Source organism: Tursiops truncatus, chromosome 8 (assembly GCF_011762595.2).
Source record: "Tursiops truncatus isolate mTurTru1 chromosome 8, mTurTru1.mat.Y, whole genome shotgun sequence".
In the NCBI taxonomy this organism is placed as follows: domain Eukaryota; kingdom Metazoa; phylum Chordata; class Mammalia; order Artiodactyla; family Delphinidae; genus Tursiops; species Tursiops truncatus.
This window is the reverse complement of record NC_047041.1, coordinates 60,192,147-60,218,434: the sequence shown is the minus strand read 5'-3', so window position 1 is coordinate 60,218,434 and position 26,288 is coordinate 60,192,147. Positions and strand designations below refer to the sequence as shown.

At 54.6% G+C, this 26,288-nt stretch overlaps 1 protein-coding gene across 5 annotated transcripts; it reads left to right on the top strand.

Annotated features, from left to right (window-relative positions):
* The first annotated feature begins 2,753 nt into the window (after positions 1 to 2,753).
* Positions 2,754 to 26,186, top strand: APBB1 (amyloid beta precursor protein binding family B member 1). 5 transcript variants are annotated; one of them, XM_033862437.2, is made up of 14 exons: positions 2,754 to 2,852; positions 10,391 to 11,119; positions 16,897 to 17,075; positions 17,170 to 17,226; positions 17,310 to 17,395; positions 17,510 to 17,573; positions 18,011 to 18,160; positions 18,536 to 18,663; positions 19,065 to 19,179; positions 19,328 to 19,412; positions 19,687 to 19,770; positions 25,083 to 25,198; positions 25,342 to 25,518; positions 25,613 to 26,186. In XM_033862437.2, exons 2-14 carry the CDS (start codon positions 10,405 to 10,407, stop codon positions 25,778 to 25,780), a joined length of 2,124 nt encoding a protein of 707 aa, XP_033718328.1. In that variant the 5' UTR covers positions 2,754 to 2,852; positions 10,391 to 10,404; the 3' UTR covers positions 25,781 to 26,186. The 5 variants fall into 5 exon arrangements, with proteins under 5 accessions (XP_033718328.1, XP_073664664.1, XP_033718329.1 ...); XM_033862438.2 differs by having other exon boundaries at positions 2,773 to 2,902; positions 16,900 to 17,075; XM_033862435.2 differs by having other exon boundaries at positions 2,773 to 2,902.
* Positions 26,187 to 26,288: the final 102 nt, after the last annotated feature.

Below are 26,288 nucleotides of genomic sequence, written 5' to 3'. Positions count from 1 at the left end.
AGAAGGGTGTTGAGGAAGTCCTTGCCAGGACTAGCAACTGACTGATGAATTCCACTGCGATATAATATGTAGGAAGATTCTACTCCTTTGGACTTCCCAAATGATAACAACCACCCTGAAGAAAGAGGGTTTATTGGATCAACTACAAGAAAAATTACAATATCAAAGCAATATTTACATGTAGTGGTAGAAAAGGCTGCCTTTGCTCCAAAAGTGTCTTTGCCGCTAATTGAGTTGTAAGCTCTATTCTTCCCTACAGGTGATTTGGGTGCCAACTGCCTGGTAATGCAGTTGTCCACCAGGCTGATCTAGCAAACCAAATAGCATAAAGCCAGTACTCTTGGTTAATGACTCTGGATGGATTTGCTTCTAATCCAAGTTTTTCCTGATAGGTCCAAGGTAATCATTTTAAAAGTTTGCTGCCTCAGAGGGACCCACATTGGTCAAAACCACACATAGCATCCGAGGTGGCTCATAGGCTATTGGTTGCTCTAGAAAGCATCAGAAGGGGGATGTGATACAATAGAGAAGGGATGGATGAAGGGCACAGGTTGACTCCCCACTGATCAGGAGGCTTTGCAGACCTAGGAGATCAGGGATTCAGGAAGATGGTGTGTGGGTCACACTGCACTGTGTGTGAACTGCACACTTTACTTTTTTCATCTTAGCTAAGTAGACTCCTCTCCCCATCCTGACCATCCTATCTGCGAACCTCTGATTACCTGAAGAGACTTCCCTGGATACTGAAGCCATTCTGTTCAATGGGACTGGCAAGACAAGTATTCTGATGGGCTGCTTGTAAATGAGCAATATTTCTGGATTCTTTTCATTTGCTCAAGCAGAAATCCGGAAGTCATCCTTCCCTTTATACTACCATAGCCGATCAATCAACTGATCACCAGTTTTTGTGAATTCCACCTCCTGAACATTTATTAAACCTATGCAATTTTTTCCATCCCTACTCCCACCACTATAGTCATCTCCTACCTAGACTATATCAATTGCTTTCTAACTGGTCCCCACCCTGCCAGTTTTGCTCTCCTCCTATCTATCCTCCACTTAGCAGCCAGAAGTGATCTAAAATGCAAGGGTGAACATGTCCCTCCCCTGCCTCAAACTCTATGTTGATTTTCCATTGCCCTTAAAATAAAGTCCAAAACCCTAAGCCTAACATACAAGGCCCTCCTTGATTTGGTACCTGTCCATCTTTCCACCTCACCTTATGCCATTCTTCTCCACACCCATACCGGCCACCCATTATTGGACTTCCCCTTTGACTTGGAATCATTTTCTCTTCTTTTGGATAACCTCTATCTCCTTCACCCCTTCCCTTCACATAAGTGCCCTTCCATATGAAAGCCTTCCCAAACCTCCCCAGACCAAATTTAGTCCATTCACATAGCATCATGTACATCTTCAAAATACTCATCACATTTCTAATATGTTTAATATCTCTTTCCCTTGTTATTCAAGCTCCCTGAGGGCAAGGACTCAATATTGTTTCTTTACAAGTTCCTAGCACCAAGGACAGTGCCTCCCACATGATAATGATTTGTTGAGAGAGAATGATCAAATGAATGAGGACACCTTTCTTCTTCTGGGTAACTCTTACTCACCTTTCAAGGACAAAGGTCACATGTTATCCCCTCCAGGTTGGGTGACAGTTAAATCTGATTCATCTTTGGGTCCCTAGGACTTAGCTTGGGACTTGGTACATGATTCATATATCATAGAAGCTTGTCAAGTCATCATAAATTCTTGTCCAGGAGTTGATAATGTTTGAAGCTGAATGATGGGTATATGAGGGTTCATTATACTGTTCTGTCTCCTTATGTTACATATATTTGAAATTTTCCATAACAAAAAGTTAAGACATTTATATTCACCTCAAATCAAGTGAAAGTGTAGTCAGAGATGACCTTGAGGCTCCTGGCTTAGGCAAGCAGTAGATGGTGGTGCCACTCACTGGGATGGATAAAGTGGAGCTGCATCCAGTCATGTGTGTGTGTGTGTGTGTGAGTGTGTGTGTGTATGAGTGTGTGTTCGTGTTCGTGCACACAGGCACTGGGGAGGGTTTTTTTCACCCCAGTGAAACTTCTTAGAAGGTCAATAAAGGGGATGAGACAATGAATTTAGATTTGGACATTTTTAGTTTTAGGTACCTTGAGGGCATCTTGAGTCAGTTGCTCAGTACTTAGTAGTTACAATAAATTAAATCGTCTGCCTTAGAGGAATGAGCCAGGAGAGGGTCTGGATGGTAATATTCCCCCTCACTATCTTTGAAAGCCTCTGTGCCGCTGACCTGACCACTGGGAACTATCTCACTATCCAGGGAGTCTGTGCAATATTGGGCCCCATCATTCCTTCCTTCACACCTTTCGTCCACATTCCCCCTTCTTCCTTCCCTCCTGTGAATTTCCACCGGGGAGCGATTCATTCTTCACATCTGCAAGGCCTTGGTGTCACAGTTTCATGTTCAGCAGCAGTGGTAGGGTGTTAAGAAACATCTGGGTTCCAGGTTGTTTCCCCCACTTACCTGTGACTGCAGGCAAGTCGTTTTACCTTTCTGAACCTCAGCATCTGCCTCTGAAAACTGAGGATGATCATAGTGGCGACTTCACAGGGCTGATGTGAGGACGAATGCATATAACGGGTTTAGCACAGAGCCTGGCACCGTGTAAGCGGCCACTAAATAAGAGCTATTATTATCACCAACGCTGTGCCCTCATCGCTTCTCCACCAGGACGTCACGGAGTGTTGCCGCAAGAGCAGAGCAGGCTGCCTCCTCGGAGCCCCTCCCCGCGCGGCCGCGGCCCTGGCATTGCCACAGCCGCTCCCGCTCCAACCCCTCGGTGAGTCGCCCCGCCGGGGTGCGGGGCCGGGGCCCTGTGGGCCGCACAGGGTGAGTCCAAGGCCTCGTGGTGGAGGGCGGTGCCGGGCTGGGCGGGGGTCGGCGGAGGCTGGGGCAGCGCTCTGGAACCGTGGGACCCGGGCGCAGGGATGGCGGCCGGCGAGGGGCTTTGGGCCGCTGGACTCACCGAGGCCCGAGGGTCCCGCAGGGAGGGGCCCTCCGCTCGGCTGCCACCAGTGACGCCGCCGAGGGGCTCCCGCTCCCCGGCCCGCGTCCGGCCCAAGATGGCGCCCCTCCCCCCACCCGCTGCCCCGCGCGCGCCTCCGCTGCTCCGGGCGCGGCCCCGCGGCCCGCGCGCTCCTGGGCGGGGGATGTTGTGATGGAGAAGCCGCCGCGGAGCCCGAGCCCTGCAGCCTGAGCCACCTCCGCCACCTGGGCCTGGGGCCTCCCCGCGCAGGTAGGAGCTGCCCCTGCCGGGACCCAGCCCGGGCGGTCGGATCCCGGCCTCCAGTGGCCGGCGGACCCCGCAGCCCGAGCTCCGCGGCGGCCCGCGTCCCCCCGCCAGGCCCCATCCCCGCGCGCGGCCCTCCCACCGCGTATTCCGACTACCCTCCTGTTCTCCCCCTTACAAGGTCGGACTCTACTTCGGTCCTCACACCGTCCCCTCCCCGACCTTTACCTCCTGCCTCTCCGGGATGAATAGGGAGCGAGAACAGGGGAAGGGAAGCGAGGGGCGGTGGGGGGATGGGGGATGGGGACTAGGGGATGGGGGAGGGGAGGTCAAGGACTGGGAAGAGGACGTGTGGTGAGGTAAGCTCAGAGGCTGCACGGATTCCTGCAGGGTCCCAGGCCTGGCATCTGTCAAGCCGCATTCTGTTGCCCTCGGCGACCGAGGGGTGTGCCCTGGGGCCGCTGTGGCCCCCCCTCGGCCAGGAGGCCTAGCACTGGCAGGAGCACCCATTAGGAGCAGTTTTCCCGCTGCCAATTCAGAGGATATTTCGAACCTATTGAATCTGCCTGTGCGTTTCTTGCTTTCCCAGTACCTCAGAGGCCCAGCTCTCTCCACTCCTTAAAGCCAGAACCTCGCCTACACTTGATGTCTTTATTTCCTCACGTCCCATTAATTCACTTCACTTGGTCTTCTGTCTCTGCACCCGCGGAAACTGCTCAAGCCAAGGTCACTGGAGATGTCCATGTGGCCAACTCCAATGGACACTTTCCTATTATCCGCCTTCCATTTTCTAGTATTAGTGGTGTGCGTCAGCTCTCCTTGAAATGTTTTCCTGGTTTCTGTCCTGCAGCATTGTCTGCTCCTCAATCTCATTTGCTACCTCCTTCCCCTCTCTTTAGATGCTGGCGAGGCGCTTGGTTCTTTCCTGGGCCATCTTCGCTCATTCTGCACTTTCTCCTCGGGTCCTTTATTCACTCTCAAAGCTTCAAATTTCATATATATACACACACACACACACACACACATATGATTCTCGGATTTATACATCTTGCCCAGATCTCTTTCCTGAACTCCAGATGCAATATCCAACTGGCCTCATGACATCCCCTTGGAAATCCAACAGGAGTTTCCAGACTTACTGATCCCAAGCTGTATTATCTTTCCTATGTTCCCTCTCTACCCCTTCTTTCAAATCTGCTCCTCCTTCAACTCTCAGAAATGGATACTTTCCAATCAGCTACCCAAGCTGGAATCCTAGGCCACATTCTAGATTAATGTCTCTCTCTCTCACTCTGTACATCTTATGTCACCAAGTTCTGTTACATCCACTACCTAAGTATTTTACAAATCCATTCATTTCACTGCATCTTACCCACTGCTGCCAAACTTAATCTAGGCCACACCCCCCCTTTTTTCCTTGATTGCTCTGATACCCTCTTGCCTACCTCCTCTTAATACTCTAACGTAGTGTTTTCCTTAAAAAAAAAAAACTATCTGATCATTTATTCATTCAACAAGTATACTTTGAGCGCCTAATATATACCAGGTACTGTCAGGCACTGAATATATAATTACGAGCAAAATAGGCTGTGTCCTTGTCCCCATGGAGCTGACAGTCTAAGGGGAAAATCAGATAAGAATAAAATTACGAATGTAATAAATACCATGAAGGGAAAGGTGAATGGTGCCTTGAGAACACACAAGAGCACCACCTAAACTGGACTAGGAGGTAGGGAGAGAGGGTCAAGGAAGGCGTCTCTGAGAACATGACATTTGACCTAAGAGGCAAAGGAATTAGACTGAGAGGGTAGGGGAAGGAGGGTCCAGGCAGAAGGGAATCACGTGCAGACACCTGATGGAAAGAGAGAGCATGATGTCTTCGAGGAATCAAAAGCAGGCCAGTGATGCTGGACAGCAGAGTGCCAAAGCTGGAGGAGGAAGGCTGGGCCGGACAATCGAGGGCATGTTAGGAATTTTGATCTTAAAGTCTTTGTCCTTGGTGTGGACTCTTGACGGTAGTGGATGCAGAGAGTCGATCAAGTCCAAAAATTTTTCTTGGATAGAAAATCGTCAGTACCTGGGGATGGATTGAATGTGGGGAGTGAGGGAGAAGGTGGTGTCAAGAATGGTATTGCTGGGCTTCCCTGGTGGCGCAGTGGTGGAGAGTCCGCCTGCTGATGCAGGGGACACAGGTTTGTGCCCTGGTCCGGGAAGATCCCATGTGCCGCGGAGCGGCTGGGCCCGTGAACCATGGCCGCTGGGCCTGCGTGTCCGGAGCCTGTGCTCCGCAATAGGAGAGGCCACAGCAGTGAGAGGCCCGCGTACCGCAAAAAAAAAAAAAAAAAATAGAATGGTATTGCTACTTCTGGTTTATAGAACAGAGCTGGTGGTCATGTCATTCCATGAGCCAGGATCCTGAAAGGACCAGTTAAGGTGTGGGAGAGAGAAACATGAGTGGATATGCTGGTTTGAGAGGCCTTTGAGACATCCGAGTGGAGATGTTGAGTAGAAAGTTGAATGTGTGTGTCTAGAGCTCAGATGAGAGGTCTGAAATGAAGGTGTACTTTTGGAAAGCATCAATTTGTAGGGGGCACCTGAAGCTACGGGCATGAATGAATACCTGTGTCGAATATCGGGTGAGAAAGAGAAAAGGGCATAAGAACAAGCTGTGAGAAACTCCAGCGTGTAACGGCTGGCGGAGGATGAAGAGCCAGCAAAGGAGTGTAAGAAACCACCAGGCAGTAACTAGAGTGTAGGAAGAAAACCAGGAGATGTACTGTGTGGAAGCCATGGATGAAAGCTGGATGAGAGGCCCATGGTGTCAGATGCTGCTGAGAGTACAACCAGGGTGAGCACTCCAAGGGTCTGTTGGATTAAATGACACAGGGGTCATGTTGACCTTGGTAGGAGCTGTTACTGAAGCATGTTGAGAGTGGAAGCAGGACTGGGAATAGTTGAAGAGTGAGACCCAGGTGAGGACACGGCAGCCATGAGTGAAGACAGCTCTTTCAAGAAGTTTGCGGATGTGGGGGAGAAAAGAGAGTAGCAAGTGGCGCTGGAAGAATGTCAGGTCAAGAAAGACTCTGTGTTTAAGTCGGGAGATGGTGGATCCCGCTGAGGAGTGGTTGATTAGGTAGAAGAAAAACATGGATTAACAGTGGCATACGATTCCTGGAAAGGCATGAAAGGAGGGATTTAAGTGACACGTGAAGCAACTGGTTTTAGGAAAAAGGTGGTAAAAGGATAGGTGCTGAGTTTGTAGGTTGGAGGATGTTCTCTGGCTGATAGCTGCCATTTCCTCCGTGAACTGGGAGTGCGTTGGGGGTCATCCTCTGAGAGGGAGGGATGGTGAAGGGGGTGGTCCAAGGAGAGTCGTGTTCTTGTCTCAGGCAGGTCTTCGCCAATGTCTCGGTCAAAGTAAGCCTCGGGCTCCTATAGTGCCCTGTTCTTTCCCCATCAAAATAGTCAATCACTTATTCAACAAATAGGGAGTGCTTCGAGTGCCAGGTACTGCCATTACACTGCATTGTAACGAGGTGTTCAGTGACTGTTTCCCTGCTAGACTGTGAGCTCCTTCGGGGAACAGTCATTTCTTTATTACTCATCACTCTCCCCCCATGCCCAGCACAGTGCCTGGCATATAGTAAGTGGTCAGGTTAGAAGACCATTGACCTTGAGCAGGCCTCGCCTGTCTACCAGTGTGGTCTCCTATCAGCCCCTTCAGGCTTAGTGGCCACTCTTTTAGCTCCTCCCCTGAGGGCTCCGCCCAGCTGCCTGCCTTGAGCCAGAATTCATTTGTCTCTTTCCATCCTTTGAGAGGCTCCAGGTATGGGTAGCACCAGTGAGAGGGGAGAGGCTAGGTTGTGCCCCTTCTTGAAGGTATTGGGCAACTGGTCATCCTTTGACCTTAAAGAGTGAGGTGAAGGAGACCGCACTGCTTTGGGCTAGGCGCTCAGGCTTCAGCACTCTTCACACAGCAGAACTTCCCCCTTCCCTCCCCCAGTGCTTTCTGCCCCCATGACTGCCCTGCAGTCACCCTGGTTCTTCACTGTCCCAGCCTCACGGGGCACGTGCCCTTCCCCGACCACACTTCCAGATGCTAAGGAGGTTGGTCCTGGCCTGAACACTGAGAAACCTGGCTCCGTACACTGCTGCTTCAGAGAAGGGCCTGGTACCCCTGTGATGCTCTGAGTGTGGCAGAGTCATGGGGCCTTCCATCTCCTGAAACTCCTGGAGATGCCACTCAAAGGAAAGCCTTTGAGCTAGGGTATCGGCTTAAGCTAGCTCCCTCCCTCCCTTTTTTCCTAGATCTCAGGCCTCACCTGTCCAGGACCCCATCCTACTTCCTGCTCAGGGACCCTTCATCATTCTCCAGCACCCTCCCTGACACTCCCATCCCCAGCCCATGAGGCCACACAAGCCTGTCTCAGTGTCTATCCCCAATTAGTTCTGAGCTTCTAGTTCCTGTTCCTCTCACCCCTCCATCCTGACCAGGGGCCCACTCTGTGCAGACGCACAGCACACTCTCTTTGCTAATGGGGTGCGAAGTTGAATGAGACAGGGTCTCAGATGTTCGGACAGAATGCAGTACTGGGTATGGTGAGCCAGGGAGGGAATGGGCACGTGAGGATGAGGATAGGGGACTGAACAGAAAAGACTTACTGCTTAGGAGCTTTGACCGCTGAGCCAAGTAGTGAAACATAAGAGGTCCTCACAAGGGGAGACGGGATTCCAAGCCGAGGGATCAGTGTAAACAAAGAGCCAGGGCCATGTGAGTGTGACGTGTTCTAGAATCCACCATACTTCCTGTGGCTGGAGTGTAAGGTGGGAAGGAGGCAGGACGGGGTGGAGGCCCGAGAGGTCATAGGCATTGGCTCAAGGAGGCTCTTGGTGATCTGCTAACGAGTACAGACATTATCCTAAAGGCAGTCCTGAGCCATCTGACTTTTTGAGCTGGAGAGTGACACAATCTGGTTTCCATTTCTGGAAGATTACTGTGGTTCTGGGCAGAGACAGGGCCGTCTGTCTTTCTCATTTATGCTGGTGGCCACGAGCTTTCTCATTGCCGAGGTGGAGCCATACCGAGCAGACCAGCAGGTGGTTACACGTGAGGCAGACATGTGGACAGGGACCTTCTCACATTTATTTCACAGATGTGTGCATAGCATTGTGCTAGGGTCTGAGGGGATAGGAGTGATGGAAAGGCGAGCTATGGCCCCTGCCCCAGGACCCGGCACTGCACCCGAGAGACGGCAGAGCCTTGCGGGGCAGCCTAAACACCTCCGGGCTGTCAGTGCTCAGGGTTGAGAGCTGCGCTGTGGAGACAGAGAACACTGGGGCCATGGGTTCAAGGAGAGAAAGAACTCAGGGCACACAGGCAGGTGGAGAGCGCTCAGGTAAGAAACTGAGGAGAAAGGACTGTGCAGCGGGAGTCTGAGGGGAAGGTGTGCCTGGGAGGCGGTCCGTAGGGGAGAGTTGCATGTTGCGGGGAGGTCAGGTAGGAAGAGACCTCTGAGTGAGGGTATCAGGGAGGGGAGGATAGTGTCTAAGAGGGTCAGGCGGAGACACAGTCGGATAACGGTTGGTCAGGGAGAATAAACTGTGAGGGGGTGGCCAGGGAGGGTCCAGGGAGTGAGCACATTATAGCGGGGTCAGGGAAGGAGAGAAGCCTAGCAGTGGAAGGTCAGGGAGATGGGGAGGGTGGAATGGGGCTTTGAGGGTGAGATCAGTCGTTAGGGTGATGGGCTTGGCTGATCGGAGGAGAAGGTGATCCACGAAGCGCTTCTGAGGATGCAGGAGGGGGTCCGAGGGGATAGGACTGGTGGACTTTCACTGTGGGACAGGAGACCTCACCTGAAGGGCAGGTGGAGTTTGGTTGGGGCATCGTGAGCAATGGTTGAGACACAGTAACACGACCGGAGTATGTTTTCTGAAACTGGCAGAGGAGATGCAAAATGGGGCCTGGGGCAGATGGGAGGGCAGATTCCTACACTGATTCAACAAATATTTATTGAGTTCTTGCTCTGTGTCAGCACTGTGCTAAGCCCTAGGCATACTACATTGAAAAAAAAAAATCAAGAAAGACAAAATCCTCACCACCATGGAACTGAAATTACAGTCATGAGCAGACAATCATTGAACAAAGTAAATAATAACTTAGCTTGTCAGGTGGTGTTGGGTGCTGGGGGGAGTTTGGGGATTGCTGGGAGGGGCCCCGGTGGCCTGCAGATTTACAAAGGGTATCCGGGGAAGGCCTCACTGAAAAGGTGACATTTGGGCAAAGACCTGAAGGGCTGGAGGGTCCAGATCAAAGACTCCTGCAGTGACCCAGGCATGGGGCATTATAGGGGCTGGCAGAGGAATTGATACCCGAGGTGAGATACTTTATCGAAACAGTCACCAAAATGTTGCTTCAACTGGTCAAAGGAACCACGAGTTGGAGCTGAAGGCCCTTCCTTTATGACCTGCCTTCCTAGGACCTTGCCCTTGAGGGCTTGGTCTATGCTCATTCTCTCTTGTCCTCATGGTCTCTAGGATGGGGTGAGCTCGGGGGCTGATTGGACCCAGCGATTTATGACGATAGGAACAGAGCGTGGGGAGCTCACAGTGGCGGGGCTGTGCATAGCGGTGTGGCAGGAGGAAGGGGGCAGGCAGTGTCCAGTGTCCAGAACACACGAGCCAGTCCCTCACCATCTGTGCCCCTGGCACAGCAAGCCCCAGTTGGATGAGCTGGGGGTGGGGACGCACAGAGAGCCATTGTGTGGCGTCTCTGCAGTTGGGAGTGAGGGCAAAGCAGGGGCTGGCTGTGCTATCCCAGCAAGCTCAGCGCTGGGGATTTGGGGATGGGGTGGACTGTGGGCCTGGGCCTTGTCAGTGGGGGTGGGGTTTGAGCCGGTGGTGGTGGTGATGGCGGACAGAAGTTGAGCCCAGTTATTCTCCTGGGAAAATAGCTCAGCGGACACAGCGGTGTGTGCTGGCCTGCTGAGCGCAGGGAGATGAGGAGGTGCAGGGCACAGGCCTGGGACAGAAGCAGGGGTGCTGCTATCCTGACCTGGAGGCTCAACGTGGTCTCCCCTCCCTGCCTGCAGGATCTGCCAAGGCCATGTCTGTTCCATCATCCCTGAGCCAGTCGGCCATTAATGCCAACAGCCACGGAGGCCCCGCGCTGAGCCTGCCCCTGCCCCTGCACGCTGCCCACAACCAGCTGCTCAACGCCAAGCTGCAGGCCACGGCCGTGGGACCCAAGGACCTGCGCAGCGCCATGGGGGAGGGGGGGGGACCCGAGCCGGGCCCCGCCAATGCCAAGTGGCTAAAGGAGGGCCAGAACCAGCTCCGGCGGGCTGCCACAGCCCACCGTGACCAGAATCGCAACGTGACCTTGACCCTGGCTGAGGAAGCCAGCCAGGAGCCCGAGATGGCACCCTTGGGCCCCAAAGGCCTGATGCACCTGTACTCTGAGCTGGAGCTCTCCGCCCATAATGCGGCCAACAGAGGGCTCCGAGGACCCGGCCTGATCATCGGCACTCGAGAGCAGGGCCCAGAGGAGGGAGAGGAGAAGGCAGCAGGGGAGGCCGAGGAGGATGACGAGGACGAGGAGGAGGACGAGGACGACTTGTCTTCTCCCCCAGGGCTGCCGGCGCCCCTGGGGAGTGCGGAGGTGCCCCCCGGGCCCCAGGCCCTCGCAGACGGCCCCCGAGAGCATAGCAAGAGTGCCAGCCTTCTGTTTGGCATGCGGAACAGCGCGGCCAGTGACGAGGACTCGAGCTGGGCCACCTTATCCCAGGGCAGCCCCTCCTATGGCTCCCCGGAGGACACAGGTACCTTGTGGAGCTTGCTGTGGGGAATGTGGGAGGGCGAGAGGGCGGGGGGGGGGGGGGGGTCCCTCCATACAGAGGGCCAGCCTGGGCGTGAGTCACAGAGCCTGTATCCTCAGTCCTCAGCAGGCCACGCCCAGGTTTTCCTGAAGGACATGGCCCCTACGTTCAGAGAGTGCTTGAACAAGCACTAGACCCACCCTCCCACACTCCCGGTGGATGGTGGCCTAGGTCTGTGTATGAGGCACTTACCAGGTACTGGCACTGTGCTCAGCATTGTCGTATGGAATCCTATTTTTTTATGCCCATACTACAGGTGACAAAATAGAGGCCTGGAGAGGTTTAGTCCTTTCCCAGGGTCACAGACAGTCTGAGATCACAGTAGAACTGAGATCTAAACCAAGCCCAAGTGCAGACCCGAGCTCTTGGCCCTAGCTGCCACCGATGCCTACAGCACGGTGAGCCCAGGTGCACTCCGGGCTGTTAGTTAGAGGCAGCTCCTCCCCACAGAGGTCTATTTGGAAAAGAATGGGGTATTGTGTGCAGAGCACCACACTGGACGTTGCAAGAGTACTGTTTAGTCAGGAATAAGATATTGACTAAAAGGAAGCAAAGGAAGAATAAACATATGCTTTGTTGGGGTGGGGGGGATAGATATTAGGACTCCCAGGATTGACCATTAAATGTGTCCCATTTAAATAAGTTGAGTCTCTGCATTTGCTAGTGTCACATAGAGATGCAGACGGCTGAGGAGCAAGGGGCAGAGATAATGGGCTGCGGCCACAAGCCTGGGCTGGATGTTAGTGTCAGGAAAGACTCCTCCCACACCAGGCAGCAGGCACCTTACCCAGACCCCAAACTGGGGGACCTTTGCAGGGAGCATGCAGTTCAGATGAGCCAAGGGCAGCATGTCATCCCCTTTCAAAGAACTTACTATGGACATTTTCAGACATATACAAAAATAATAGAATAACGAGCCTGATTTACCCATGACCCAGTTTCAACAATTAGCAACACGTGGCTAACCTTGCTGCATCTATACCCGCACCTACTCCTGGGCCCCAGCCTAAGTTATTTTGAAGCAAATATGTCGGTAAATGTTTACTCATGCTTTTCTTTTTGTCTGCACCGTGCGGCATGCGAGATCTTAGTTCCCCAACCAGGGATCGAACCCATGCCCCCTGCAGTGGAAGCTCGGAGTCCTAACCACTGGACCACCAGGGAAGTCCCCACTCATTCATGCCTTTCTGAAAGATAAAACTCTTTTGAAAAAAAATCCACAATATCAATATCATACCTACGGAAATTTAGCAATAATTCCTTAATATCATCGAATATCCAGTCAATGTTTACATTTCCCAGTTGTCTCCCCACTCTTTAAAAAGTTTGATTCATTGCATCAATATCCAAATAGGAACAGACCTTTTTTTTTTTTTTTTTTTGCGGTATGCGGGCCCCTCACTGTTGTGGCCCCTCCCGTTGCGGAGCACAGGCTCCGGATGCGCAGGCTCAGCAGCCATGGCTCACGGGCCCAGCCGCTCCGCGGCATGTGGGGTCTTCCCGGACCGGGGCACAAACCCGCACCCCCTGCATCGGCAGGAGGACTCTCAACCACTGCGCCACCAGGGAAGCCCAGGAACAGACCTTTTGATAGTCAATACGTCAAGATTTCTTTTGATCTATACATTATTCCTCCATCTCTCTATTTTTGCTCGGTGTTTTGTTGTTGTTGTTTTAATTGAAGCCACTGTGTTGTTTGCCCTGGGCTTTCCGTGGTCTGGATTTGCAGACCCTCCCTGTGTGGTGTTGAACATGTTCCTCTTTCCCTGGATTTCCTGTAAATTGACAGTGAATTCTAGAGCCTTGATCAGATTCAGATTTGAGGGGTTCTTTGTGTTTTGTTTTTGTAAGAACACTTCACAGGCGGTATTGAGTAATTCTACCAAGGACAAAGTCTGATTGCCTGTCTTTAGGGGGATGTTAGCGGCAGTCAGTGGTCATCGCCTGGGTCCCTTTTGCAGGGAACAGCTACTACTCCACTCCAGCTGGTTTTTATAGGGTTAGGTGGGGGGAAATGTAGTCTCAATGGAGCCAGTTCATGTAACTTTTCAAGGGAAACTGAAAACTAGATATTGATGTGAAACATCCCAATTTCTAAATGTTAGCAACCAAGTCTGTTTTTTAAAAAAGCACCATGCAGGCCAAACAAAATCTATCTGAGGTTTACATCAGACTGCAGGTTGCTTATTTGCAACCTCTGCCTTAGGGGATGTGAATCTGGGCCAAATAATGGAGAGCCTGGCTGCTCTGGGGCCCCTGAATGGTCACTGTAGTGGCCGCTCCTATGAGCTTTCTGGGAGTGGGAGGACAGAACTGCTGAAGAGCTGGGAAGGGTATGCTGGGTGTGGGCAGTGACCTCAGCAAGCGAGCTGGGGTGGCGAGAGGATGGGCAAGGATCGAGCTCTGCTGGAGAAGGGGCTGCTAGCAGAAGGGGCTGCGCCACTGCCTCTTTTGTAACTGTGTTGCTATGACCAGGAAGGCCACAGAGGAGGTCTGGGCTCCTGTAGGAATGTGGTAGAATTGAGCAAACATTATTTTCTCCTTCCCACCCTAGGATCTCCACCAAGTTGTTGATTGCATGCATACGTATATGAATGAATGAATGATGACCAAATGATGAATGTTGAATGAATGAACTTTCCTACCTGTGCTGGGTTCATACTGGGAACCCACTGTGTTGGGTTCATACTCATTGCTAGGCCTTGTCCTAAATGCTAAGAATATATACTGCAGGGGTCAGATGTTCCTGCCCTCAATGGCACTCACAGTCTAGGGTGGAGACAGAAGTAAACAGGTTGTTTGGGCCCTGGGGTGGGGGAGGTGCAGGAGGGACATCCCGCACCCTGCCTGTGTGCATGGTTGGGGAGAGGGGGTGGGTCAGTTTTGAGAAGCGACCTTTACATTGATGCTGGAAGGAGGAGTGGCTGGTGCCAGGTCAAGATTGAGGGGAGGGAGGCTGGGCTCAGGGAGAATAAGGGGCGTGTCCCAGGCAGGGAGAGAGAGACCAGAGGTATGGAGGGTGGTCAGAGGTAAGGCTGAGAGGCAGGCGATTAGGAGCTCATAACAGCAAACAAACCTTGTAGAGGAATTTGGGTTCTATCCTGAGGGCAAGGAGAAAACAATTAGAGGATTCAACTGGAGAGAAGGTTAGCATCTTGGAACAATCATTTGGGATGTAGCCTGCAGCTCAGACTGGAGGAGACTAAACAGGGAGAGGGAGACCCTTCGTGAGGCTGCTGCATTGACCCAGGTAGAAGATACTAGTCTGGACTACGGGCGTGCATGGGGGTGGGGAAAGGAGAGCGTTCCTGACTCCTGAGCAAATGACTACATCTGGCTTAGCCTGGGAGGCATGCGTGGGTGAATGAATGATACATGAACCTCTGAGTGCGTGAAGGAGCGCCAGAATGAATTGGTGCAGGAGTGAAAGTGTACATTCCTGAATAAATGCGTGCTTGTGGAAGCAAAGGCCGGGGTGGGGCTGTGCTTGGAGGGAGACGTGCCAAGCTCCAGAAGGGCCTCCCAGATGGTCAGGGGGGGAGAGCGGCCCCTCCAGGACAGATCGGAAGGATGAAGCTCTTTGAAGCAAGAAGGTGCAGGCTGACAGGGATGGCAGATGGATTGGTGTGTGTGACTCAGTCAGAAGATGGTGAACTGGTCCGCAGATTCAAGGGGTCTGTGACCCTTCAGGAAGAAAGGTGTGGCTCTGCAGAGCACGGCTGCCCTGCGTGTGGGGTTCCTGGAAGGTTTGGTGGGAGAGCCCTGAAGACGATGGAGGGTCTCTGGGGAAAAGCGGACATTCTAATTCCCTAGGGCCTGAGGGGAGGGGAGGGTGGGGGGGAAAGAGGCAGTAATGGGTACCTAGAGGCTGGATGGGCAAGAAGAGCCCCTCCTCTGTGGGCCCACCTCATTTGGAAGCTGAGGGCAGTGAGGCACCTCGCTCCAATGACTCTCACATCAGGTATGCAGCCCCCTTGGTGTAACCACGCCCACTCCCAGCCCTCCGTGCCTGTTTGCCCAGCAGCCTGGGTCTGGGGACTGCCTGTCCCTCAGTGCTGCCTCTTGGACCAGTCAGGATTCCTGGTTTCCCTGGTAACGGGAAGCACGTCAGCAGTCTGGGCGCTCCCAGCCGGTCCTGGTGCTGCGGTTGCCGAGGAGACGCTGCAGCCTAGCTGGGCCCTGGCAGGTGAGGGGGGGTTGGTGCTGGGAAGCCCCAAGCCCAGCCTCAAGCTTGCCGGGGCCCAGCCCCTGAAGCCCACTCTCTGCTCGAACTGCTGGGCAGGTTCTGGGCAGGGGAGGGATCCCCGGGAGCCTTGAAGCCACACCCTGTTTGTACTGAGAGCTCTAGGCTTTGCAGGGCCCCAGGTAGCTGGGGGATTCCTGAAGGCCTGAGCCTCCTGCTGTCCCTAAGACTGGGCTTGACTGTGGCACCGAGGTGACCGCTTTGGGGTGGGATGGAGATTCAGGACTGGGGGGAGGGGACGCAGGATTAGAAAGAAGAGATGTGAGCAGGGAAGGCTGGGGTCTCATGAGCCCTACCCCACATCCCCACCCCAGTGGGGTCCCCTTACCTGGTGGTCCTGGCCCCTCCCTAGTGAGCTCCAGGCGGGGGAGGATCTTGCCTGGCAGGCGCTCTGCCCTGGTGAGAAGGGGGCGGGATGAGCTTTTCTCTGCAGCCCAGCACCAGGCTGTGAGCCCAGCTGGCTGGGCTGGAGGGGCTGTGAGGAGGGAGGGTGGAGGCAGGAGGGGCTGGGAACAAGCGCCATGTTCTCCCAGGACTTCTTCCTGGCCATCGTCCTGCAGGACAGTAGCCCAGGTGAGGGGCAGCACGGGCCCCGGGCGTGATGTGGGGCGGGGCTGGCAGGGAGCACAGAAGTGGTGGAGGCCTGAGCTGGGCTGCAGGGCCGGAGTGGCGTGGCTCTGCCGGGGGAGGAGGGGCTATGTCACAGGTGCGTGGTGTGTGTGCATGTGCATGGAATGTTCGCCTGCAGTCGTGTGTGGCAAGGGTTAGGTTGTGGGTGTCTACGGTATCTGCACACATGTGGCAGAGGCTGACATATGTTGTGTGTCTGAATGTGTATTCGGTGTCTGTGTGGTACCCACACATGTTTTGGGGGTCATTGTGGGTGTGGTCTCTGCACACACATGTGGCAGGGGCTGGACTGTATCGCTGTGTGTGCGCGCTCCTCTGTGTATGGTGGCCGCATCAGTGGATGGCTGGAGTTGGTGTGTGTGTGTCTGCCCCTGCACGTGCGCGTGCACCTGTATGCGATACCTGCTGTCTGCGGGTATCTCCTGTGTGTGTACGCCCTTGGGTTTGTGGTGGCTGCACAGGTATGTCGTAGGGCTTGTATATGTTGTATGTCTGTGTGCACCCGTGTGTGCAGGAGCCGCTAAGTGTGTGCACCTGGGATCCGGATATGTCTGACAGGAGGTCATTTGGGGTCACTCAACCTCCTTCCCTTCTCTCTGCCTCCCTCCTTCCCTCTGTTTGGCCATGTTAGCCAGGAGCAGAGCCCAGGAGGAGACCTGAGTCACGTCTCACGCTGGGGGCCCCCCATGCTGTGACTCCAGACTTCAAGCTCTAGGAGGATCAGGAACCTTGTGCTGGAGCCCTTCCCCTGCCCTTCCTCCACCATGGGGTCTTGGGAGGGGACTGGGCATAGCACCCATGATTTGCTGGTTGGGTGGGCAGACCCTCACCAAGACCCCCCACCTAGCAGATTCCTTTTGGAACCCGAACGCCTTCGAGACGGATTCCGACCTGCCAGCTGGATGGATGAGGGTCCAGGACACCTCAGGGACCTACTACTGGCACATCCCAACAGGGACCACTCAGTGGGAGCCCCCGGGCCAGGCCTCCCCATCACAGGGGAGCAGCCCCCGCGAGGAGTCCCAGGTGAGGCTCGCGGGCCTGCTGGTTTTGACCGGGGGGGAGGGTGGCGCTGCTGTTGCTAGATGAGCCACCCACCCCTGGCTCCCACCCCTCCTAGCTCACCTGGACCGGCTTCACGCATGGAGAAGGCTTCGAGGATGGAGAATTTTGGAAGGTGAGTGAGGGGACCTCCTTCACAATGGAGGAGCTGGAGAAGGGGCATCATTTTGGTCCTGATTCCTCTCTCCCCTTCCCAAGGATGAGCCCAGTGAGGAGGCCCCGATGGATTTGGGACTGAAGGACCCTGAGGAGGGGACGTTGCCTTTCCCAGCTCAGAGCCTCAGGTAAGTGGGAAGGCATGACACAGTGGGCTGACAGTGGGATGGGTCTGTCTGGAAGGGACCATGGGACAGCTCCCCGTTTGGGGGCCTGTACCAAGTGTTACCACCTGCCTCCAGCCCAGAGCCGTTGCCCCAAGAGGAGGAGAAGCTGCCCCCACGGAATGCCAACCCAGGGATCAAGGTTTGTTCAAGACCAATGCCCGTTCCCACGTTGGGCCCCCCTGTGTACAGGAATGCCCCTTGGGTCATGTTCTGCGGGCCTCTGTGGTCTCAGTACAGCTTGCCAGATCCTGAGCTCTTGAAGTCTCAGCAGAGACCCCTGTGTCTGAGTGGGAGGCATTTCAGTTTTTAACTCAACCAGTCCCGTGGCCTGGCAGGGGGCCGTTCCAGGCTTGGCTCAGATGCTTCCTCGACTGGCAGGGGTCTCCTCTGAGACCAGCACCCCTCCTGCAACTATATCCTGTTTGTAGAGCCTCTTAGTCTTATACCCTCCCACCCACTGTGTTCTGAGTCAGGAACTCCTCTGGTCTCAGCAAACCTCCTTGCGTCCTGGGCTGGGGGCTCTTCCGATTTTAGCTCAGAGCCTCTATCTCCCGCCCCCTGTTTTGTGTCTGGCAGTGTTTCGCCGTGCGCTCCCTTGGCTGGGTGGAGATGACGGAGGAGGAGCTGGCCCCTGGCCGCAGCAGTGTGGCAGTCAACAATTGCATCCGTCAGCTCTCCTACCACAAAAACAATCTGCACGACCCCATGTCTGGGGGCTGGGGGGAGGTGAGGGCCTGAGCTGGCAGGGGGGCCGGGCAACGGAGAAGTGAAGGGAACTGTGAGAGCTGGGAGAGCCCAGCTGCCGCCCCAAGGGCTGGGGAGGGAGGTGCACACCCGCCAGGTGACAGCCTGTGAGATGGACGTGTGACTCCACGTTGGGACCTTGGGAGACGGTTGTTTAACGGCGATGGGGATGATAAAAGGAGTCTCGTTAGAGGTGACAGGTGGGACCTTTACTAGAGGGAGGCTGCAGGGTGGCTGGTCCGACACCAAAGCAAGGGCCCTCGAGCTGCGGCTCACCCTCCCTCAAGCTGGAAGTGGCAAAGCTCAGCCACCTTCCCAGCTGGGGCACCGCTGAGCGTCCGCTTCCTGGGCCTGCAGGGAAAGGATCTGCTGCTACAGCTGGAGGATGAGACGCTAAAGCTGGTGGAGCCGCACAGTCAGGCCCTGCTGCACGCCCAGCCCATCGTCAGCATTCGCGTGTGGGGCGTCGGGCGGGACAGCGGAAGGTGGGAGCAGGGCCAGGGGTCCTGGGGGGGCGGGCAGTCAGAGTGGGGCCCTCCTCCCTAACTCTGCTCTTTGCCTCTCTTGTGCTGCCGGACCCAGAGAGAGGTACTATGCCTAATTTGCCTTGACCGTTCCTCTTCCCACACCTGGACCAGATGCCATGAAGCACCCAAGTTCCCCTATTCTGCCCTGCCCCTTCCTGCCCGCTGTGCTCGCCCGTCCTCCTCGACCTCGGCATGCTTGCCTGTCTATCCTCCGGCCAGGAGGCAGCACCCGCAGCACCCCATCCCGAGGGCAGAAGCCCTAGAGGAGCTGCGATGGATGGGGAGGGCGTGGGTGGGGCGGAATGAGGCTCGGCACTGGACGGCACTGGGAGATGCTGAGGTGCCCCTCCCCCCAACAGGGACTTTGCCTACGTGGCTCGCGATAAGCTGACCCAGATGCTCAAGTGCCACGTGTTTCGCTGTGAGGCACCTGCCAAGAACATCGCCACCAGCCTGCATGAGATCTGCTCTAAGGCACGGCCCCCTCCGCACCCTGGGCTAGCTGCCACCTTTGCTCTACGAGGATGCGGGTGGGGTCACTGAGGCGGGGTGGGGGGCTCCAGGGCTGTGAAGCCTAACACACTCTCCCTCGCTCTTCCCCTCCCCCTTTCCCCTTCCGCAGATCATGGCCGAACGGCGCAACGCCCGCTGCTTGGTAAATGGACTCTCTCTGGACCACTCTAAACTTGTGGATGTCCCTTTCCAAGGTCAGTGTCACAACCCTGCCAGGTCTGCCTCAGCTTTGTGGGCAAGGGTGGGGTGACCCAAGAAGAGGCACGAGCTACTGGACAGAGTGATAGAAAAATGGAGGCTCAATTCTTTGGGTCAAATAAGTGGAGGGACTTTGGTTAAAGGGAGGCAGGGGGAGGGGGTGGAGGTAGGGCCTTGGCCAGGTGAATGTCCAGCTTATACCCTGGTGGTGGGGACTGGCAGTGAGCAAGGTCTGCCGCTATGATTGATCCTCTCCTTTCTTCCCCGCAGTGGAATTCCCAGCGCCTAAGAATGAGTTGGTACAAAAGTTCCAAGTCTATTACCTGGGGAACGTGCCTGTTGCTAAGCCTGTTGGTATGTGTGTCCTTTTTCACGCAGGGACCACCTCCTTGATCCCCAAACTCTGCTCCCACCCTCTGCCTCCCAGTGCCCCTTCTACCAGACCTTCCTCATGCTGACGTCTCCCTGCCCTTCAAAATGCATCCCACCTCCTGTACTTCTGTCCCAGCTGCACTCCGTACCCTGCCTTCACTCACTGGGAACCAGTGAACCGGGCATATAGGGAGACCCACTCCTGAATCCCACAGAAAAGCTTTGGTTAGGCTGGGAGGCGGGTCTTCGATGACTGGAAACGCTGGAGCAGCCGGGGGCTGGGTTGGGTATGGGCTGTGAGCATCTAGAGAGGAAGCAGTGAGCATACCTGTCAACGTGCTTTATTGCTTGTAAAGTACTCCCTTATGTGTCACTTAATCCTTGAGGATCCTGTGAGGTTGGGATTATGATGATGCCCATCTTATAGATAAGCCGAGGCTAGAGACTGTTAGGTCCACTCACGTTTCTAGTGCTTTTACGGTACCTGTTATTCACTTGTTCATTCACTTAGCAAATACCTATGAAGCCTACCATGTACCAGGTCCTGGGAGAACAATGGCCACAGCCCTGCTTTCATGGAGGTTACAGGAGATTACAGTAGAAAAAAAGAGGAATAAATCAAATAATCACATAAATAAATGTCAAATTACAAGTTGAGTCATTCGCTGAAAGAAAGTAGCAAGATGCTATGAAACTGTGTAACAGAGGAGCCTCATTTAGGCTAGGGAGTCCTAAAAGACTTGAGAAAGTGACATTTGAACTGAGATTTAAAAAATGAGTAGGATCTAATGTGGCCAGGTGGCATGGAGACAGGAGTAAAGTGGGAAGGATCGCTCCAGGCAGAGTGGACGGTGTGAGGACCCATCACGGGAGGCACCTTGGTACTTCAAAGGCATTGAGAGAAGGCCAGCCGTGCCAGATGAGGCTGGGATCTCGGCGGCAGTCAGGCCCTGCGGGACCTTGTAGGCCACGTTAGTGATTTGTTCTTCGTCCTAGGAGCGGCAGGGAGTTATAAGAGGATTTCTCTGGAGCGCGCTAGGCATAATCATTTGAGTTTTGTACCGCTCACCTTGGCTATACCAGTGGAGAAGGCTGCTCAGCAGGGGGAGGGGGACGTGGGGAACCCAGGAGGACCTTGCAGTAGTTGTGGCCAGTAATGAGAACATCTTGGACTGTGCTGGGGCTGAAGAGGAGTGTGTGGATTCAAGAGACGATTAGACAGTTAAAGTCAGCAGAGGCCTTGGTGATTGTTTGGATGCGGCGTGAGGGGCAGAGGCACTAAGACTGACCCCTGGCTTTCGGAGCTAACCGGATAGTGGTGCAATTCTCTAAAGGTAGGAAGCACTGGAAGAGGCCAGTTTGGGTTTGGAGGTTTGAGTTCAGTTTTCAGGCATCCTGAGTCTGATGTGCCTTCAGGAAGGTGAGTGGCAAACTCACATTGGCATCTGGATTCACGGAGGAGGGGTCTGGGCTGGAGATACAAGTGTGGGCACCACTGGGTTAGAGAGGTAATCAAAGCCACGAGTGTGAAGAAGATCGAGCCCGGAAAGTGGGCAGCCACTGCGAGAAGGCAAACGAGCCTGGGCCTGGCGGTGAGCCCCTCCAACATTTAATGGACAGTGGAGGAGTGAGGTCAGAGGGGAAAAAAAGAGACGGCTTGAAGAAATGCTTGGGTGTCATGTCAAAAGACACTTAGGAAGAACTCGACAGTGTTGGGTGAATGGATAAACAAACACACAGATGAAAGAATGCCTCAGATGACGTAGCCCAGGAGATGGCAGACCAAGGACTCTAACCCTGGTCATCTTCATTTCTCTGCTCTTCCTCTCAAACCATCCTGACTAGTGACCAGCACCTTCCATTCAGTGAGGGAACCTTCTTAGAGAGGGTGGGGATTTAGCTGGGGCTTGAAGGAAGGCCTGGATTAGCAGAGAGGAGTGGATTGGATTCCGTGGCACTGCCACCGCAGGCGAGAAAGTCCTGCTGGGGGAGCAGGAAGGAGGTGTGGCTGAGCCCTTCACCTTTGTGCTAGTTTCCTCCTCTCCCTCACCCCCAACTTCATGCCTCTTGCAGTTACTACCCTACTCCCCTGTCCCCCTGCCACTACATAAGTTCTCACCACGTTAAAGCAACTGTCTGTAGCCCTCGCCGGCCCCTCTGCCGTCCGTCAGCTCAGTGGGTCTGCTCTGCGGAAGCCACAGCTTTCACACAGTAGTCCCTAAACTCACTTCATGCTTTATTTTTGTTTTTTTTATAAATTTATTTATTTTTAAAAATTTATTTTTGGCTGCATTGGGTCTTCGTTGCTGCGCACGGGGTTTCTCTAGCTGCGGAGAGCGGGGTCTCCTCTTCGTTGTGGAGCACGGGCTCTAGGCACGCGGGCTTCAGTAGTTGGGGTGCGTGGGCTCAGTGGTTGTGGCTCGCAGGCTGTACAGCGCAGGCTCAGTAGTTGTGGCGCACGGGCTTAGTTGCTCCGCGGCATGTGGGATGTGGGATCTTCCCGGACCAGGGATCGAACTGTGTCCCCTGCATCGGCAGGTGGATTCTCAACCACTGCGCCACCAGGGAAGTCCCACTTCATGCTTTATTTGTGCTCCCTTTTTAACCTCCATGAGTTTAACATTGGTCCCTCCTGAAGCTGCAATATTCACTCATTAATCATTCGTTCATCAGCAAATGACTATTGAGTGCCTCATTTGTGCCAGGCACTACTCTAGGTTCTTGGTGGTAATGAGCAAAACTGACCAAGATTCCTGCCTTCAAGTAGCTGCCATTCTATTCAGGATAGATAAAATAAGTAAATTATATAGTATGTTAGAAGGCTACAACTGAGATGGAAAAAAAGTAAGGACATTGGGCTTCCCTGGTGGCACGGTGGTTGAGAGTCCGCCTGCCGATGCAGGGGACACGGGTTCGTGCCCCGGTCCGGGAAGATCCCACATGCCGCGGAGCGGCTGGGCCCGTGAGCCATGGCCGCTGAGCCTGTGCGTCCGGAGCCTGTGCTCCGCAACGGGAGAGGCCACAGCAGTGAGAGGCCCGCGTACCGCAAAAAAAAACCAAAACAAAAACAACAAAAAAATAAGGATATAAGGGGGATTGGGAGCTTGGGGCTGGGGTCAGGGTGTAGGTTTCAGTCCTGAGCTGTTACCAAATAGACTTTTTCCGGGCCACCTAGTTCCACTGCTTTCCCCACCTGCATGCTGCTGCTCCCCATCCTGGGGCCAGGTGCCACCTCCGCAGCTCCATCTGCTTATTAAGCAGTTTGATGTATGGTCTACACGCATGATCTCTGAGCTTTTCCATTGACTGGCATCAATGTCATTCACATCTGAGCCCTCTGCAGGCTGCCCTGGCCCACCCACTCCTGCCTGTGTTGTCACTCTCCTGTGGCTTCTGGGTTGCTTGGTTATACCGGTTTGGGTGCATTTGCCCATGTTGCCTCGCGGGTGACTTGCTCAAGCATCTGGAATTCATTCAGTAGATAATCCCTGTGTTAGGACTGGGGACACAGACATGAATGAAACTTGGTTTCTGTCCTTGAGGTGGCCACAGCCCAGTGTGGAGAAAGGGTTCCCAGCAGTTACAAGATATGCTGAGAGTTGTCCCAGCAACACCCTCTCTGCCCTACAGCAGGGAAGGCCTCCCAGGTGGGCCCTGGGGGAACTCTGAGGCGTGAGAATTGGGAGTTTCGCAGACAGTCAAGAGGGGAAGGGCCCTCTAGACAGAGGCTTTTCCCTCAGTTACAGCCTGTCCTTCAAGGGCATCCTCTTCTCTTACTTTGTGTTCCCCATCTGCCTCGCTGGGCATTCGCCAAGATCAGATGTTAATAATGCTACATAAATCGTTTGAAGCTCACGGAGCAGTAAAATATGAAGCTTGACAGATCAGATGAGGCCAGTTTTTGGAGTCCCTCATGCTTAGGAGAGGAGCTTGGCTTTGATGCAGCCAGAGGTAAGGCTAGCAAGGCCAAGAGGGAGGACTTTCGAGGAAGATCTGTTTTCTGCCCTCAAAGGGTCCATGTGTTCTGCTCCTGGTGGGAGCCCAGAGGCACTGAAAGGGGCACGAGGGCCCAAGAGCAGACCACAGAGGTGTGTGCTTTTGCGTTGGCATCGTTCACCCTAAGTTCTTCACTGCGATGGTACCCAGATGCCACAGCCAGCTCACGAGCAGTGCAGGGAACAGAACCCATGCCCCACCATGCCGGTGTGCTCCTGCCTTGGTTCTCTGCTGAGTACAAGCAAAAGTGGGGCGCACGGGTGGAAATGTTTAGCAGCAGTTATAAGTAGAGGAGATATTGTTACAAGGGAAAGTTGATTGATCTAAAGGCCAGGAACCTTGCGTTCCTTGGCTTTTGAGCAACTCATAGAAATTACTGAGTACAAGTAAGATTTTTTTTTTTTTTTTTTTTGCGGTACGCGGGTCTCTCACTGCTGGGGCCTCTCCCGTTGCGGAGCACAGGCTCCGGACGCGCAGGCTCAGTGGCCATGGCTCACGGGCCCAGCCGCTCCGCGGCATGTGGGATCTTCCCGGACCGGGGCACGAACCTGTGTCCCCTGCATCGGCAGGCGGACTCTCAACCACTGCGCCACCAGGGAAGCCCACAACTAAGATTTTGACAGCACTCTCGTTCCGAAACTAGGACTATAGGCAAGGGGCAGGGGAGAGGCCTGGTTAAGAACCCAGGCCCTGGAATCAGACTGCTTACCTTCAGATCCCCATTTCTTAGTGTGACCTAAGGTTTATTACCTGATTTCTATGAGCTTCAGTTTCCTTATCTATAAAATGGAGATAAAGGGATCTTTTGTGAGATTGTAGATGACATAGTGCACTGTAATGACTTAGCACTGGTATGACACAAGAGTAAACATTCCTCAAATGGAAATCTTTAAAACAAAAATGAAGGTTGGGTCTTGAGGACTGGATAGGACTGGCTTATAGGGGCTGATTTGGAAGGGATTGTGGTGTGAAGCGCTGGAATGTCTGAATGTGGAGAGCAGGGTATGGAGAGGACAGCTTTGGGGGGTCAGTCTGCCTAGGAGGCTGGAGAAGGAGAGTCAGTGAAGCAAACCAAGCTTAGGATTCAAGGTGGAAGAGGCTAGAAAAGTGCCAGTCACTGAAGCCAAGCAGGAGAGTACCAAGGAAGGGATACAGCAGCAGCCGGGGCTGTAGGCTAGTGAAGTGGGGATGGAGCAAAGGCCCTGGGCTGGACTGGGCAGAGCTGGAAAGTCTAGCGTACAGCGGGGGTATCCTCTCTCCACCTCCGGCAGTGCCATGTTCATATCCTTACCTTTCAGGGGTAGATGTGATAAATGGGGCCCTGGAATCGGTCCTGTCCTCCAGTAGCCGTGAGCAGTGGACCCCAAGTCACGTCAGCGTGGCCCCTGCCACCCTCACCATCTTGCACCAGCAGGTAAAGACCTGGGTGGAGAAGGTATGGAGGGGCCTTGCCAGGGAGGGGAGACCGGAAATGAGGGGAAGGGCCGTCAGTAAGATGGACGCACCCAGTATAAGAGGGCCGGGCTATTCCTTTCCAACTGGCTCCCCTCCCCGCAGACGGAGGCAGTGCTGGGGGAGTGCCGAGTGCGCTTCCTGTCCTTCCTGGCCGTGGGCAGAGATGTCCACACGTTTGCATTCATCATGGCTGCCGGCCCAGCCTCCTTCTGCTGCCACATGTTCTGGTGCGAGCCCAATGCTGCCAGCCTCTCAGAGGCCGTGCAGGCTGCGTGCATGGTAAGCGGGTAGGGTGGTGGAGCGGTGGCCCCCGGCCCACACGGGGCAGGCTGGAGCGTGACCGCCCCCCCCCCCCGCCCCCGCCTCTCTGCAGCTCCGCTACCAGAAGTGTCTGGATGCCCGCTCCCAGGCCTCCACCTCCTGCCTCCCGGCACCCCCAGCTGAGTCTGTTGCGCGGCGTGTAGGGTGGACCGTCCGCAGGGGCGTTCAGTCGCTGTGGGGCTCCCTTAAGCCCAAACGGCTGGGGGCGCACACGCCCTGAAGCCCTCTGCTCCCTCCACCTGCTTGCATTGGGCCCCAGGGAACTCAAGGGCACGGGGCAGGGAGGGGCCCTACAGGTTATTCTTAGACCTCAGGGCCCCCCCCCCCCAGAGCTGCCCCTCCCCAGTAGCTGGGGTTCCCTGCCTAGGGGCTGGGAGGGAGATCTAATCCTGCAAGGAAGTGACAATACTGGGTGGATGAGAAGAGGAGCAAGAAGCGAGGCCAGCCCCAGGCTCTCCACCGCCACGTTTCCACTGGAGCGGGAGGAACTGGTCTAGGCCAGGCCCCATCTTCGCAGGGTCCTGCAGGGGCAGAAGGAGGGGACCGGTCCCGGCATGGGTCCCCTCCCCTTTGCTCCATGGGCACCTCTGCTGTACTGATATCACTAATAAAGTCTGCCCTGCTGAGCTGTGTGCCTTCCTGTGCCTGTACCACACCATCACTCCTGGTACCCTGATCCCTCAGTTAGGCTCGTTTCCAGGGCCCCCTTGACCTTCCTGCCTCAAAAC